At 40.7% G+C, this 17,197-nt stretch overlaps 1 protein-coding gene across 1 annotated transcript in view; it reads left to right on the top strand.

Annotated features, from left to right (window-relative positions):
* Positions 1 to 17,197, top strand: part of trpm2 (transient receptor potential cation channel, subfamily M, member 2) — a 47,725-nt gene that overhangs the window by 1,321 nt on the left and 29,207 nt on the right. Inside the window, exons 2-11 of the mRNA XM_051710592.1 lie at positions 950 to 1,118; positions 4,209 to 4,389; positions 4,581 to 4,747; positions 5,889 to 6,069; positions 6,739 to 6,800; positions 6,893 to 7,093; positions 7,234 to 7,336; positions 9,877 to 9,998; positions 11,415 to 11,756; positions 16,645 to 16,785. Coding sequence (XP_051566552.1) covers positions 950 to 1,118; positions 4,209 to 4,389; positions 4,581 to 4,747; positions 5,889 to 6,069; positions 6,739 to 6,800; positions 6,893 to 7,093; positions 7,234 to 7,336; positions 9,877 to 9,998; positions 11,415 to 11,756; positions 16,645 to 16,785 — 1,669 coding nt within the window. The remainder of the gene's footprint in view (positions 1 to 949; positions 1,119 to 4,208; positions 4,390 to 4,580; positions 4,748 to 5,888; positions 6,070 to 6,738; positions 6,801 to 6,892; positions 7,094 to 7,233; positions 7,337 to 9,876; positions 9,999 to 11,414; positions 11,757 to 16,644; positions 16,786 to 17,197) is intronic.

The raw sequence follows: 17,197 nt of genomic DNA, 5'->3' as shown, positions 1-17,197 counted from the left end.
ATTGGATGGACTTGAAATCTTTGGATTATTCTCTGGTTTTGATGTCAAAATGCAAACAGTCACACGCACAACACTTGCCAGTAAGAACGCCGGTTAAGGTGTTTGTGTGAAGAACAAAAGCGGGTAATTCACATGTGCTAATAAGTTTATGCTTAAACTGTTTATTACCCAGATAAAGAAGAACTGTTTAAGGCTTAACCATAATCGGTGCAAGACTGTATAGATTTGACAATTTTGTACTTATGTGGTTCAAAAAATGCCCTTGTAATGAATTCTTCTGTTTGTTTTTTATTTGTACATCTGATATACTTCTTAATATTCTATTATAGTTCTAGTTATACATATTACAGCATAAAACATGAATTGTTGTTGTTTTAATTCTTTGAGTAAGTGGCAATAAATTCTCTGTCTTGAGGAATTGTGTTAATAAGTAGATGAAAATGGGAGTATTTGACATAAAGACACAGTTTGTTCAAGATGTTAGAAAGAAAATGCTGTCTTAAAGGTAAAACATGCCTCTGAAAATCAAATCTCAAATATTGACCCTTAATGTAAAAGTTAATATCTGACACTTACAAAAACACCATCCATTGTTACTGGATGGGAAACAACAGCTTGGACACTCTTCAAAATTTCTCATTTTGCGTTCGATGAAATCAAGAAAACCTTACAGGTTTGGAAAGACATAAGGGTGAATAAATAATTACAGAATTTGCATTTTTTTGGTAAACTACTCCTCTAAAGGTCATTCTATATACTTAAAATATGATAAAATGTAATTAATCTTCACTGTACAATGATTACACACAAAAAACACATTTATACTGTCTTGTTGACGATTTAAACGACAGACCTCAGACATGTGTGCAGTTCAGTGCATAAAATATGTACGTTGTGTGTGTTGTTGCAGTTTTACTCATGTGTGTATAACATGGATTACCGTTCACAGGGAGGGGATTTGTAAGTGTGGGTACCCAAAGAGCCTGCACTGCGAAGAGGCCATCAAACCAGAGGACTGTCAGGGAGAAGAGTGGGACAAACACAAACATGTCAGAGAGACACCCACTGATGCATTTGGAGATATCAGTTTCGGGGGCCTCGGACAGAAAATAGGGAAGGTAAAATAAAGCTTAAATTTCAGCAAAGCACATGTGTACTAAATGTTTTTAAAGCTTTCAAAATATACATTTAACCTGAAATACAAGTCACTGATATACGATAGAGATTATAAATAAACACACACACACACACACATATTATATATATATATATATATATATATATATATATATATATATATATATATATATATATATATATATACAGTTGTGCTCAAAAGTTTGCATACCCTGGCAGAAATTGTGAAATTTTGGCATTGATTTTGAAAATATGACTGATCATGCAAAAAAAAAAATTTTATTTAAGGATAGTGATCATATAAAGCCATTTATTATTAAATCATAATGATAACAGAAATCACCCAGATGTCCCTGATCAAAAGTTTACATACCCTTGAATGTTTGGTCTTGTTACAGACACACAAGGTGACACACTCTGGTTTAAATAGCAATTAAAGGTTAATTTCCCACACCTGTGGCTTTTTAAATCGCAATTAGTGTCTGTGTATAAATAGTCAGTGAGTTTGTTAGCTCTCATGTGGATGCACTGAGCAGGCTAGATACTGAGCCATGGGGAGCAGAAAAGAACTGTCAAAAGACCTGCGTAACAAGGTAATGGAACTTTACAAAGATGGAAAAGGATATAAAAAGATATCCAAAGCCTTGAAAATGCCAGTCAGTACTGTTCAATCACTTATTAAGAAGTGGAAAATTCGGGGATCTCTTGATACCAAGCCAAGGTCAGGTAGACCAAGAAAGATTTCAGCCACAACTGCCAGAAGAATTGTTCGGGATACAAAGAAAAACCCACAGGTAACCTCAGGAGAAATACAGGCTGCTCGGGAAAAAGACGGTGTGGTTGTTTCAAGGAGCACAATACGACGATACTTGAACAAATATGAGCTGCATGGTCAAGTTGCCAAAAATAAGCCTTTACTGCACCAGTGCCACAAAAAAGCCAGTTTACAATATGCCCGACAACACCTTGACACGCCTCACAGCTTCTGGCACACTGTCATTTGGAGTGACGAGACCAAAATAGAGTCACAACCATAAGCGCTATGTTTGGAGAGGGGTCAACAAGGCCTATAGTGAAAAGAATACCATCCCCACTGTGAAGCATGGTGGTGGCTCACTGATGTTTTGGGGGGGTGTGAGCTCTAAAGGCACGGGGAATCTTGTGAAAATTGATGGCAAGATGAATGCAGCATGTTATCAGAAAATACTGCCAGACAATTTGCAGTCTTCTGCACGAAAGCTGTGCATGGGACGCTCTTGGACTTTCCAGCACGACAATGACCCTAAGCACAAGGCCAAGTTGACCCTCCAGTGGTTACAGCAGAAAAAGGTGAAGGTTCAGGAGTGGCCATCACAGTCTCCTGACCTTAATATCATCGAGCCACTCTGGGGAGATCTCAAACGTGCGGTTCATGCAAGACGACCAAAGACTTTGCATGACCTGGAGGCATTTTGCCAAGACGAATGGGCAGCTATACCACCTGCAAGAATTTGGGGCCTCATAGACAACTATTACAGAAGACTGCATGCTGTCATTGATGCTAAAAGGGGCAATACACAGTATTAAGAACTAAGGGTATGCAGACTTTTGAACAGGGGTCATTTCATTTTTTTCTTTGTTGCCATGTTTTGTTTTATGATTGTGCCATTCTGTTATAACCTACAGTTGAATATGAATCCCATAAGAAATAAAAGAAATGTGTTTTGCCTGCTCACTCATGTTTTCTTTAAAAATCGTACATATATTACCAATTCTCCAAGGGTATGCAAACTTTTGAGCACAACTGTATATACATTCCTGGTAAAGGAAAATAAAAGATTTTTGCAAAAAGGCTTGCCCCTCTTTAATAAAATAAAAGGCAAATGTCTGGGTTACAGTGAGACACTAACAATGGAAGTCAATGGGGTCAATCTGTAAACATTAAAATACTCACTGTTTCAAAAGTATAGACACAAGACATAAACAGTATGTGTGTTAACATGATTTTAGTGTGATAAAGCCACTTACTAACCTTTTCTGTGTAAAATTAGATCCAACAATACAATTTTGTTGCCATGACGACGTAACGCTGGTAAACCCTTTAATCTGGTAAACGCTATAACGCCAGTAAATCCCTAAATTTATCACGATAAAATCATATTAATCATGTTTTTACGTCTTGTGACTATACTTTTGAAACTGTGTGTTTTAGCGTTTACCGATTGGCTCCATTCACTTCCATTGTAAGTGCCTCACTGTAACTGCAATTTTTGCTTTATGAAGGGCTAACTTGTTGTTGGAGTCAAAAAAAATAAATAAGAATTTATATTTTTCTTAAAGAAAATAATGCTGATTTTTGTCCATTAAGATTAAGTCTACAAAGTGTTTTTTGTAATTCTCATTATCAGTGGTCATTCTCATTAGATTCCCATAACATACAGTAACTTTACTTTGTAACTTAAAAAATATATATAATAGAATGATATTTTTTATTTAAGTCAGCAAAAATAAAGCACATTTCACCCCTAAATTCTCATTCTCATAAAAAAAAAAAAAAAAATGTATTCTCATTTCGGTACATATATACAGTATGTGTATATACCTGTATCTATAGTGTACTGAATATATATATATATATATATATATATATATATATATATATATATATATATATAAACCTAATAAAGTGGTTGGTAATTTTCATTACAGTGATGTGTCTGTGCATTCTCATTATTTTCAATTGTGTCTCTTATTAGACTCTCATAAGTGTAATGCAGTCGCTTTTAAGTGTACTTTCTAATCCATAATACAATGTTTTTTTTATTTTATTTAAATCAGCATAAATTGAGTAGTTAAACAACAGGATGAATTACAGTAATTTGAATTTGCCTGTAAATTGTGCTCACTTGTCATGAAAAGGATGTCACAATGCAAATAAATCATAGTGGTCTTAAAAAGGCTTCTTTTTCTTTATGCAAAATTAAACTGTTCTTTTGTTTCTTTTAAAAACAATTTAAAGATTATATGGTTATGTGAACTTGTGAAAATGTGAAAATTCAGTTGTTTATATGTGTGTGTGTGTGTTTGTGAAGTATGTTCGTGTGTCGTCAGACACCCCGTCTGACAGTCTGTACCAGCTGATGACAGATCAGTGGAAACTTCCTCCTCCAAACCTGCTGATATCAGTGACCGGTGGAGCCAAGAACTTCCACATGAAGACTCACCTGAAGGACAAGTTCCGCCGCGGCCTCATCAAAGTCGCTCAGACCACAGGTATAGTACAGCACAGCTTGTACCTGAACATGGTGAGGTGAATAGTAAATAGAAAGTATACAGTGTACTGTATATAATGACAGAATGTTCATTTTTGGCTGAACTGTCCCTTAAAGGTGCATTATACATCTCTTAGACACCTATTCTGAGACAACTACACTTCTCTAGTTAAGAGTGTTTACCTGTGACAGGTGCTTGGATCTTAACCGGGGGTACACACACGGGTGTGATGAAGCATGTGGGAATGGCCGTGCGAGATTACACACTCAGCAGCAGCTCAATGGAGAGACAGATCGTAGTTGTCGGCGTGGCAACCTGGGGTGTCATCCACAACCGTCACTCACTCATCGATCCTAACGTGAGATGATTCACTCACCTGAAAACACTTACAACCCAAATATAACACACTAACCCTAAGACACAATGACAGGGGAGACTGGGGCTAGTTGTCACACTTTTGGCTCCAGTGAATATTTCCGCATCAGTTTCTGCATAGCCATACAACTGAGAGTAATGGCTACAAAAAAGCTGCTGAACATTTTCACCATTATTACCCAGTAAAAATGATACAGTTCACATTGAACTTTTGTGACAACTTACCCCAATGGGCGACGGGGGAACATTTCACCACCATCACAACCACCAAAACAAAATCTACGCCACTCTTTAAATGAACACTTGCATTAAATAACCTTTAACTGGCTTTTCAGCAACATTTAATATGTAGCACAAATTAATTCATAAAACAACAAAAAAGTAAAAAAAAACCACAATGGATAAAAATATGAAAACATTGTTTTAGCTAACAAATATTGTAAGTGATAAATTGTATGAATAACATTTAAAACACACGTGACAACATGCCCCGACCTGACTTTCATGAAAAATACTTTTGCTTTAACGTTTGCCAATGTGATTTCATTATGTTTACCCAAGAATTATAACAAAAATATGATGATGGTAAAAATTTTCTTTATAGCGCAAAATACACAAAGTGATTCTAATTTAGGAGGGGTTTGAGCTTGTAGATGTGTGAAACCAACATTTAAAAAAAATAAATTAAAAAAAAAAACTCTTCTAGAGAAAACACATTTGTGTAAGTGAACTTTTCTATTAAGACTCCAAATCTTATCATTAATGAGATACAATGCTTGTGACAACTTGCCCCGGCCTTCCCTTCAGTATACAAATGAGAGGAAATACAGTAGGACAATAACAGTAAATCAGAAAATCCTCCAAAATCCAAATAACTGAAGACACATTTAGATCTATGCAACAAACTTGACATCACATGCTGTAGTACATCAAGGTCCAATGTCTTGAATCATTTGTCTTGATATTTAAAAAAAAAAAAAAAATTTTTTTTTTTTTTTGGCGATATTCAATGCTTCACTGATCTGTTATTGAAGAGGCTCTTTGGCATTCCAAGTTAACTTTCATGTTAATAACTGCAGTCTGAAATTGGTTGACGGCTACATATAACTGTATGTCTCATTTAGGGTCGTTTTCCTGCATACTACTTTCTGGATGAGCAGGGTCAGGGGCGCCTCTCCTGTCTCGATATCAATCATTCTCACTTCCTGCTGGTGGATGACGGCACTCAGGGACAGTATGGAGCTGAGATTGAGCTGCGAGCCCGACTGGAGAAACTCATTTCTCAGCAACTGCTGGGGAACAAAGGTGAATAGTGACCAGACAGCTGAAAGTCACACACACACAAAGGATCAGAGGAAGGGCTGAACTTATTTGCGTAGCCAGACCTTTTGTGGATTATTCTGGCCAAAAACTGCCCACTAAGACAGGAAGAACGGTTTGACTGACATGTCAAGTGACTGACCAATTGTTTGCTTTGTTTTAGGGTCAGTGATGTGAAGCTTGTCCGGATCTGTTAAGTTATTCAAGAAAACAATTACTTTTACAATTACTCATAAAATGCTTTCAGTTTCTGAGTTAAAATCATTTAGATATTTCTTTTTTAATCTAAATGATAAAAAACCCCTAACCCTAACCCTAAGTCTGAAAACTTAATGATTAAGGTGTGTGCACTCACGTGTATTTAATGTGCAAGGAAAGTATTTTAATTCCTTTTACTTGATGGTCACACCATGTCATTAAATGTTTTTCAAACATATATGAAACCATCATGGACACACAGATTACATTTCTATGAACTTGTGTTTTTTAAACTGCATTTTCTAAGATCTGATGGCATTATTTGTCAGTGATCGTTAAACAAACCATTTAGGATCACATTCAAACACCATTTCAGTGGAAAATCTGCAGTTCATTTCTGACACTGATTTAATCATTTGTGAAGCAGTATGTTAATGAGCATTGTGTTTCCGTCAGAGAGTGGAGTGACGATACCAGTGGTGTGTGTGGTGCTGGAGGGCGGACCAGGAACGCTAAACGTGAGATTTAAAGTCAACAGCTCTATTGAACTCTTTAAGTATCAGCTCGTAGATGAATGTTCTTTTGTCAAGCCAGATTCACATTCTTGCAGACGATCTACAGTTCCATGCTGAACAACACGCCATGCGTGGTACTAGAGGGGTCAGGCCGTCTCGCCGACATCCTCGCTCAGGTGGCAACCCTGCCTGTGTCAAAGGTCACTATGGTGCTTATCGGCCAGCTCATGAAGAGGTTTTTTGGCCAAGAGTACAAAAGCTTTTCTGAGGTGCAGATCATTGAGTGGACCAAGAAGGTGACTGAATATTTCAGAACAATTCCACAATTATTGGCCAAAATTGCACATTATTAGGAAAGGAAGATATATCATAAAGTACACTTCATGGAAAATGTACCATAAACAGTTAACAGGTTTGTTTTTTGTACTTTCTTTAGATTCAGGATATAATCCGGATGCCACACTTGCTTACTGTGTTTCGTATCGACGAGGAAAAAAACTGTGACGTTGATGTTGCCATTCTACAGGCACTGTTGAAAGGTAACGTCCCATTTCGCCCACAACACTGTGCTTTCTGTCGAGTGCTTTCTCAATGTTTCTTAATCTAGAAATCCAAGACATAAATGAGCTTTTCCCTGCAAAGGGTAATTGGATTACACTGGTAATGGTTGGATAACTAATAGAGATTGCGAGGGAAGAGAGTCTAAACTGCTGTGAGTGCTTCGGATCATTAGCTGTAACCTACACAATGATCGAAAGCCTGTCAACGTTATTTCTCTAACTCCATGGATATAAAGCAACTTAAAGAGATTCAAAGTTGATCAAACTTTAATGCACTGTGGTAAACAGCTCTGATGGCCTCTAGAAAGAGCTGAAGGGATCTATTTTGAGCTCTTGTCGTTTTTCACAAGCACAGGTGATTTATATCTCACAGTTCAGTCTGGCTTGAACACATTCACCATCCCTTGAGATTCCAGAAGCTCTCTGATGGAGGAAGCTGTTAGTGTTTAATATTCATTGTTGATGGATAGCCCATCTCTTAAATGCAGAGGAGCTCTATAGTGTAGCTTTATTTAACATTGACTACTAGACATAAAGTCTGGTCTACATTGCAGCTCATTCTGGCCAAGAACCGTTCACTATAGACAGAAAGAGAAAGAGTTTGATAGACATGTAAAGTGACCAACCACAGTTCATTATATTTTTACGTGCTACTTGGGGGTATCTGTAATTGATCATACCGGTTTAGTAAAAAAATAATAATGGCACAATAGTCTCCAGGAACACTTTTATCAAAAGCACCCAAAAACAGCAGGAATGTATGTAGACTTAATAAGTTCTGAGTATTGCACAGACATACAGTAATTTGGAAAACACTCCGCAAGCGTCGAGTTCATGCTCTCAGGGGGGGTGCTCGCTCGCTCTCTCTCTCTCTCTCTCTCTCTCTCTCTCAGATGGTGGCTTTTAAGACTCCCTCGCCATCACTGTAACAAGAGACGGGTGTTAGAGTTAATTACAACCCAGGTGACAAGCCTTACCACTCTCTCTCTCCCGCAGACAGACACACGACCAAGCCCCCATCACCACACAGTGACTAGTTCTTCTTCAAAAGTGCTTGTTTTATCAACCCGGTACATTTTAAACACGATTTTGTTTCCAGATGGACTGATAAAGGGGTGTTTCTTCAACTTTGGACAATTTCATGTCCACAGGGGTTGATTTTTATTAAAATGAACAGATTTCAACTTTTTTCTTTTTGTTTTATGAAGGTCTCAACACGTAAACTTTTTACCAGGCCTTTTTTTTAGTTTTGTTTTTTGGTACTATTCAGATGTCTTTTATGTACAGGTTTGAACGTTTTGGCCTTGTCCCAGACCCAGACTTTCAATATTAAACAATAAAAATGCATTATAAAAATACAAATTATTACATGTTTAAAACTCTGATCATCTGAACAAATAGTGAAATAAACAGAAACCATTTCAATATTTATTGTGTGAAAATGATTTCTATTCATTTTTCAAAAATGTCCTGCACACCAAACAATTTTGCCCCTAATAAAGTTTTTAAAGTTATTGTACTTGTTAACCAAGTGGACAAAAGTGTCAGTCAAGAGCATGCTTGAGATGAAATATGAGACAAAACAAAGAAAAATCAAGGGAAATATCACTTTTTATTGGGCGTCATTTCCAATCAAGCTGCCAAATTATGAAAAAAGTGTGAAAATATGATTTCATTGTTTGTATTTACGATTCATAAAATGTTAGCTATGAAATTAGCCTTAGCAAGATGAAGAAGTTGATTATTTTATTTGAAAAATGTTAAAAATGTCATTTCCGTGGGCCTGGGTATCTCGGCGAGTATTGACGCTGACTATCACCCCTGGAGTCGCGAGTTCGAATTCAGGGTGTGCTGAGTGACTCCAGCCAGGTCTCCTAAGCAACCAAATTGGCCCGGTTGCTAGGGAGGGTAGAGTCATATGGGGTAACCTCCTCGTGGTCACAATAAGTGGTTCTCGCTCTCAATAGAGCATGTGGTAAGTTGTGCGTGGATTGCGGAGAGTAGCATGAGCCTCCACATGCTGTGAGTCTCCGCGGTGTCATGTACAATGAGCCACATGATAAGATGTGCGGATTGACGGTCTCAGAAGCGGAGGCAACTGAGACTTGTCCTCCGCCACCCGGATTGAGGTGAGTAACCGCACCACCGTGAGGACCTACTAAGTAGTGGGAATTGGGCATTCCAAAGTGGGACAAATGGGGAAAAACAAATTAGTTATTTCCATCAGCGTCATTTCCAGCACGGAATTACAGTATATTAAACAGAATTTGAGATGAGATTTGAGATGTGCTGGAAATGCCATGGTGGTGAAAATCTCCTTTGATGCATATACTGTTGGAGATTGTTAGCAGACAAAAACAACATCAACAACAACAACAAAAAAACTACTGAGAAATGTTTTAAAGAGATTTTACTTTCTAGAAGTTCAAAGGACTAAAAGCGACCAAAGTTGAAGAAACACAAGTAGGCTATCAAAAGAGGAAAAGTGTGAAAAGACACATTATGTCCTCTGTGTTTAGCCTCCAGGAGTGATGAGCGTGGCAGTCGACAGTCCTGGGAGAGACAACTGGAGCTCGCCGTGGCCTGGAACCGAGTCGACATCGCAGAGAGCGAGATATTCAACGAGGAGAGCCAATGGACGGTGCGTAAAAATACAGCATGATGGTTAAAGTGCTGCTGTAGGCCACGTCCACACTAATCAGTTTAAAACTTCATTTTCAGTTTCCTAACTTCAATGTTTTCCAAAGTATGCGGAGAATGTTTTTGAATGCGTTTTCAAACGAAAGGGGCCGTTTATGTAGAACGTGTCATTGAGCTAAAAGATGCTAGAGACCACGTCCACACTAATCCATTTAAGTTTGAAAACTCATCATCGTTTTCCAAAGTATGCGTTTATGGAGAGCGTTTTCAAAAGTCCCCATTGTCGGTGGAGGAAAACGCCATTCTAGTGTGGATGAGAGGCATAGTGTAACGTTGAGGCAGGCAAACAGGAGCAAGATGAAGACAAGGATGATATAGTGAGAACCCAAATGCAGTTTATTAAATAAAAAGACAGAAACACGATCAAACAAAAGACTTGACTAGACTTAGACTTTGAAACCGAGAACAAGAAACAATAGACCGAACCAAGAGCAACATTACACGATCAATACACAACAAAGGGCAATGAGGGCTTAAATACACAGACATGGGTAACAAGTTAACAAGACAATAAATAAGGAACCAACGACAAGACAAGACTAATAAACTAAAGACCAATGAGAACAAAACACATGAAACATGAGGGTCACATAACAAGACACAAGACAAGAAACAGGAACAAGGAAACACTGAAATAAACTTCAAAATAAAAGACACAATACAAAACATGAACGAAAACGTTACACGTAGCAAATTTAATGCATTTTCAAAGGAACATTTGTGGACGTGGCCATAGTTGCAGCACCACAAACAGAGTAGAACAGTTAACAGATTAACTTGACACACGTCTAAATAAACGTAGCGCTCCTGTGCGAGACGCTGAAAAACAGTGAGATGTGTTTGCACAGGAAAATGACTGAAAAACAGCGTGGATGGATGCAAAACCATTTTTAGTGTTAATGGCCCTGTCACAGAACATAATAGTGGAATATTTTTTATATATAAACATTTGATAGACAGATGGTTTTCTTTGACTGTTGCGATGCGTCTTGCTGTTTTTTCAGCATTTTGCACAGGAGCGCAGTGCTTCAGACTCCATGCAAAAAACACGGACGGGTTAAGTCGTTGCGCACCGTATCCAGGACGTGAGCGGGTCTGAGTTGGGGTGGCAAGTGAGAGCTGGTAAAGCTCATTTTTAGGGTGGCAGCTGCCACCCCATGCCACCCTGCCAGCCACACCCCTGCTGGAGACACCTGCATTCTGTTCCAGTCATTGCACTGCATCTATTTTTTCAACAACAAAAATCTGAATGGCCCCTTAGAAGGCAAAACTATCCTCACCTCATCAAGAGTATAGTTCTGGTGTGTATATTAGGTTGATTATTTATGAAAGTAAAGAATGCCCATTTTTTTCTCAGTCCAGTGATCTGCACCCTGCTATGTTTTCTGCGCTGGTGGGTGACAAGCCTGAGTTTGTGCGCCTCTTACTGGAGAATGGAGTATGTGTGCGACAGTTTCTTGAACATGAGGACACACTGTGTGAACTGTACGCCCATCTGCCCGCCTGCTTCTTCCTGCGAAAACTCGTCAAACGTGTCCAGGGTGGCAAAAATCGCAGGGGTCAACCGATGCCCCCTGGCAGAAGAAAGATTTCACTGAGTCACGTGTCGGAAGAGGTTCAACACTTGCTGGGAAGCTTCACTCAACCGTTATATGTCCCTTCAGGGCAGAAGACAGCCGGAGATGGTGTTGCATTAATGGCAAGTTTGTTGAAAAACCACATTACATAAACAGTGCCAAAAAGGATGTGGTTCCCTATCTGTCACTCACTCAATGTTGTGTCGATGTAGTGACACTAGGGGTCACTCTTGGGAGCCCCATACACCTCTGATGTTTAAGAAAAGGCCAATGAAAATTGGCGAGTGGAATTTGCATGCCACTCCCCCGGACATACGGGTATAAAAGGAGCTGGTGTGCAAACACTCATTAAGATTTTTTCTTCGGAGTCGAGCGGTGTTGATGTATTCCACTGCCAATCCATACCTCTGCAAGAGAAAGCAAAGAGCAATCTCCACGGCTGCATCACAGCGGTTTCTCCCCCTCTCGCACAGATAAGTGCAGAGAAAGCCCCTGGGTGCTTCGGCAGCGCGTGTGGAGCGCTAAAAGAGTATATTTCTCCTTAAAAAGAGTATATATTCCCTAAAAGAGTGGGCACTGATGGAAAGCATCTTTTTAAAGATGCCTTTCCGGTTATGTGCACTTCCTGGTTGCGGTCGCTATCTCTCCGCTTCTGACAGTCATGATCGCTGCCTTACATGTCTGGGCTCCAGACACGCTGAGACAGCATTTGTGGATCGTTCATGCCCCCACTGCGAGAGCATGACCATGGCCACGTTACGTTTCCTTAGAGGGAAAGCCACTCCAGCCGCTACCCGCCCCGGTTCTTCTGCCAGTGGGCAAAAGACCACGACGGTTAGCGCTGGGGGCAATCGGAGCATCGGAGAGCAGGCTGCTTCAGTCCAATGCGGAGGACTTGGCTGGGCTTATGCCTTCGGGTGTGGTTGCCCAGTCTGAGGCCGAGCTTGCCTGGGCCGCCATGAGAGTCAGGTTAGAGTGGAACCATCCACCCTGCCCTGAACCCTCGCAGCTTGATGATCGGTTCCTGAGGTCAGAGCGTCACGCCCCGATGGAGGGCTGGAGGGAGAATCCTTGGTTTCCTTTTTTGTTGAGGTCGCCTCACACCCGAGGGGCTGTGGTACCCACATTTAAAAAAAAAAAAGCGCTTTCCTCACTCTCTGGGTCATACACTCGATGCCCTCGGCTGTCGTCATTAAGGTAACGCCTTAATGTCTCTCCCTATACAGCGAAATCGGGACAAGATGCCCCCCGACGTAGCACTTTCCACCAAGCTCCGCCACGAGACCTGTTCCACGGGTACGTCAGCAGCGGTCATCCCCTTGGTGCCTCTCGCCCAGAGTTTGGAGGTGTGGTTAATGCTCTCCAACCCGTCGCGATGGCTGGCCAGGACGATCCGACTCAGCTGTGCGATTCAGTTCGCCAGGTACCCGCCCAGGTTCAGCGGCATCCGTTTCACCTCGGTAGGGGGCGAGGACACTGCTGCCCTACGTGCGGAAGTTGCGGTCCTTCTGTAGAAGGGCGCAATAGAGCCTGTCCCTCCAGCCGAGATGAAGAGTGGCTTCTACAGCCCCTACTTCATCGTACCCAAGAAAGGCGGTGGGTTGTGTCCAATCTTGGACCTGCGGGCACCGAATCGGGTCCTATACAGACTTCCGTTCAGGATGCTCACGCAGAAGCACATTCTATTGTGCATCCGGCACCAAGATTGGTTCGCGGTGGTAGACCTGAAAAACGCTACTTTTATGTCTTGATCCTGCCTCATCACAGACCTGGTGCTCAGCCACATCAGCCGATTGGGGCTTCAGGTCAACTGGGAAAAGAGCAAGCTCGCCCCGATGCAGCGCATCTCTTTTCTCAGGATGGAGTTGGACTCTGTCGCTGTGACCGCTCGTCACACACGAATGAGTGTGCTCAGTCGGTGCTGAATTGCCTGAAGGCATTCAGCACGACCACTCATGCCAGGGCACCTTCTACCAGGCGACTGTACACCTTGAAGTGGTGCCTATTCGTGAATTGGTGTCCTTCCCGAGGCGAAGACCCACAGAGTTGTGCAGTCAGGCCGATGCTTTCCTTCCTGCTGGAGAGGTTGGGGGGCAGCTGTCCCCCTCCACATTGAGGTGTATGTAGCCGATATAGCGGCACACCACGATGCAGTGGATGGTAAGTAGTTGGGGAAGCACAACCTGATCATCAGGTTCCTTAGAGGTGCCAAGATGTTGAATCCTCCTAGGCCGCACCTCGTTCCCTCATAGAACATCTGTATGGTCCTGCTGGGCCTACAGAGAGTCCCTTTCGAGCCCTTAGAGTCAGTTGAGTTGAAAGCCCTTTCCTTGAAGAAAACCCTCCTGACTGCACTCACCTCCATCAAGAGGGTTGGGGACCTGCAAGCATTCTCTGTCAGCGATACATGCCTAGAGTTTGGTCTGGCAGACTCTCACGTGATCCTGAGATCCTGGCCGGGCTATGTGCCCAAGGTTCCCACTACCCCCTTTAAAGATCAGGTGGTGAACCAACAAGCGCTGCCCCGGGAGGAGGTAGACCCAGCCTTGTTGTTACTGTGTCTGGTACGTGCTTTGCGTATCTATCTGGCCGGGTGTACCGCTGGCACACAAGCGCCTTTCCCCTTCCGAGGGGAAGACATGCGCTCTTTCATCCACGTGAGCTCTCAGGATCAGTGAACCCTGGATTCATCCCCCAAAACCTGTGGCAAGCAAATTTGGCAGAGGAATTCGACGCCAGGCCCAGTACTTGTGTCAACATGCCCTGTTCAGGTCAACTCCTGTATTGGGATAGGTGCTCCATATGCGTTGGTTCCCTGTCGGTAACCCCATATGACGTAATCTTCCATGGTACGGTCTCCCTGATGGTAGACCCGTGTCTCCCCTTGGGCAGAGTCCCCACCGGTCACCGTGTTTGTAGAGCTCCATCCCCTCCGGGTAGGACCTACCATGGGGACTTCCTCCACATGCGATACTGCCGATAAGGAATCGGTAAGCCCATGTGATGTATTTCCACACAATTACCTCCCCTTCAGGCAGGGTGTGGTCTCTGCAGTGTCTTTTTCCAAGGACACCTACCCCGACGCGAATACATTTGGCACCAGCTGGAATCAAGAGTTCTTTTTCCGGGAGAAGAAAGAAGAGAAAAGGCCGAACCAGCTGGTGCGGTCTGTTCCCATTGTGGGCACATCTGACCCCCCCCTTTTATGCTTTCGGGGGGCGAGGGTCCATATGACGTGCACGGGGCATTGGGAAGGTTACGATGGGGCTGGTGCACTTGTTACTTGGCACACAGTGGCCTGCCTGCACCTGCACCGATCCACGTAACACAGTTCAGCTGGTTGTGGCATTTCCTATAGGGACCCTTAGTGACACTACATCGACACAACATCGAGTGAGTGACAGATAGGGAACATCTAGGTTACTGTCATAACCCCCGTTCCCTGATGGAGGGAATGAGATGTTGTGTCCCTCCTGCCACAACACTGAACTACCCGCTGTAATGGCCGGGACTCTGTCTCAGCTCCTCAGTACAAACCTGAATGAGTGGTTGCACACCAGCTACTTTTATACCCGTATGTCCAGGGTAGTGGCATGCAAATTCCACTTGCCAATTTTCATTGGCCTTTTCTTAAAACATCAGAGGTGTTTTGGGCTCCCAAGAGTGACCCATAGTGTCACTACATCGACACAACATCTCGTTTCCTCCATCAGTGAACGAGGGTTATGACAGTAACCTAGACATTTTGGCTGCACTTCACTGTATTAACAGTTACAAAACAGCTATAAAACAACAAGACTAATGCAGGGCAGAATCAATACTGTATTTGATTTATTGGCGAACACTGCAAAAAAGAAATTTCTTACTGAGCATTTTTGTCTTGTTTTCTAGTAAAAATATGTAAACATGTTTAAGATAAGATGCATTTACTTGAGAAGCAATGTGACATATTTTGTCTTATTTTTAGAGAAATAAAAAAAAAAAAAGTATTGTTTATGCATATAACAAAATAAAAAATTGCCAATGGGGTAAGAAAAAAAAACTAGCTTCAAAGGGAGAACTTTTTTTTTTTTTTTTTTGCTTTTAAGTGAACATTTAAGTAAACTATACTTAATATCTTATTCTTCTTTTCAAGTTTTTTGTTCTTGTTTTAAGGATGTTTATATATAACAAGCTAATAATTATAATAGAATAATAATAATGATTATTATTATTTATATACATATACTGTATATATATATATATATATATATATATATATATATATATATATATATATATATATATATATATATACACACACACACACAGTGTATTTTAGAATAATTTTGTTATTTTTTTTATTTTTTTATTTTCATTTGTTCACCAGAAAATAGGACAAAAATACTAAGAAAGAAAATAATGGCTATATGATGGTGAATCTCATGAAAACATGTCTATAAACATAAAATATGAAGTCTATTTTTAGTACACTTAAAAGGATAGTTCACCCAAAAATGTATTCAAATTCAATCATTTACTCACCTTCATGTTGTTCCATATAACATTCTTCTGTGGAATAATGAAGGAAATGTCATGCAGAATGTTAGACACTGTACTGCAAAAAATCTTCTTACTGAGTGTTTTTGTCTTATTTTTTGGCAAAAATATCAAAACATTACTAAGAAAAATGACTTGAGAAGCAGACTGGCATAAGATAATAAGTCTTGATTTTGAATGATGCTGCATCCACACCACTAGGTGTCACAAACAAAAAGTTATTGAGTGCACCTTTAAGTAATGTTTACATATTTTTACCAGATTACACAATTCTCAGTAAGAAAAATTTTTTTTGCAGTGTGACATCTCAGTCACCATTCACTTTTATTGTGTGAAAATAAGAGATGCAATGAAAGTGAAATTCTGCCTAACATCTCCTTTTGTGTTCCACAGAAGAAAGTAAGTCATATAGGTTTGGAACAACATGAGGGTGAGGAAATGTTACATTATTAATTTATTAATCTCTCACAGCTGCCATCCAAAGGGCTGGTTGAGCTGCCCTGTTCTGGAGAGGAGTGGTCTGCGAACACAGTTTTGGACCCAGGGCGAGATCTCTTCCTCTGGGCCATTGTACAGAATAACAGGGAACTAGCAGAAATTGGCTGGGAACAGGTAATGTGAGAAGCCACCCTGCTGGAAAATCCACCTTAAAATGGGAGCTGGTTTGTTGCTGTTTCAAACCAACTCTGATTAGCTGGAATCCAGCTAACTTGTTCCAAAACATAGCTATTAACTTAAAGGTGCACTCATTGATTTTTCTTTGCTAATTGTTAAACTTCAAAACAGAAAGAAATATTAATAGTACAGAGACTTGCTACTGCTAGAACGTACACTTTACAATTTGCTTGCTGATGTTTATTGCTTGCTCTTTTATTTCTATTTATTTTTTTATTTGATTTTTTTATTATTGTGCTTTGTACTGTTTATTTTGTGTCAAGTGCTTTGAGAAGCTGCTTTTAAAGGCGCTCTATAAAAGAAAGTTTATTTATTATTATTACACAGACATACTGAGTAAAGCATGTGG

Source organism: Myxocyprinus asiaticus, chromosome 11 (assembly GCF_019703515.2).
Source record: "Myxocyprinus asiaticus isolate MX2 ecotype Aquarium Trade chromosome 11, UBuf_Myxa_2, whole genome shotgun sequence".
In the NCBI taxonomy this organism is placed as follows: Eukaryota; Metazoa; Chordata; class Actinopteri; order Cypriniformes; family Catostomidae; genus Myxocyprinus; species Myxocyprinus asiaticus.
This window is presented reverse-complemented; position numbering and strand designations above follow the sequence as displayed.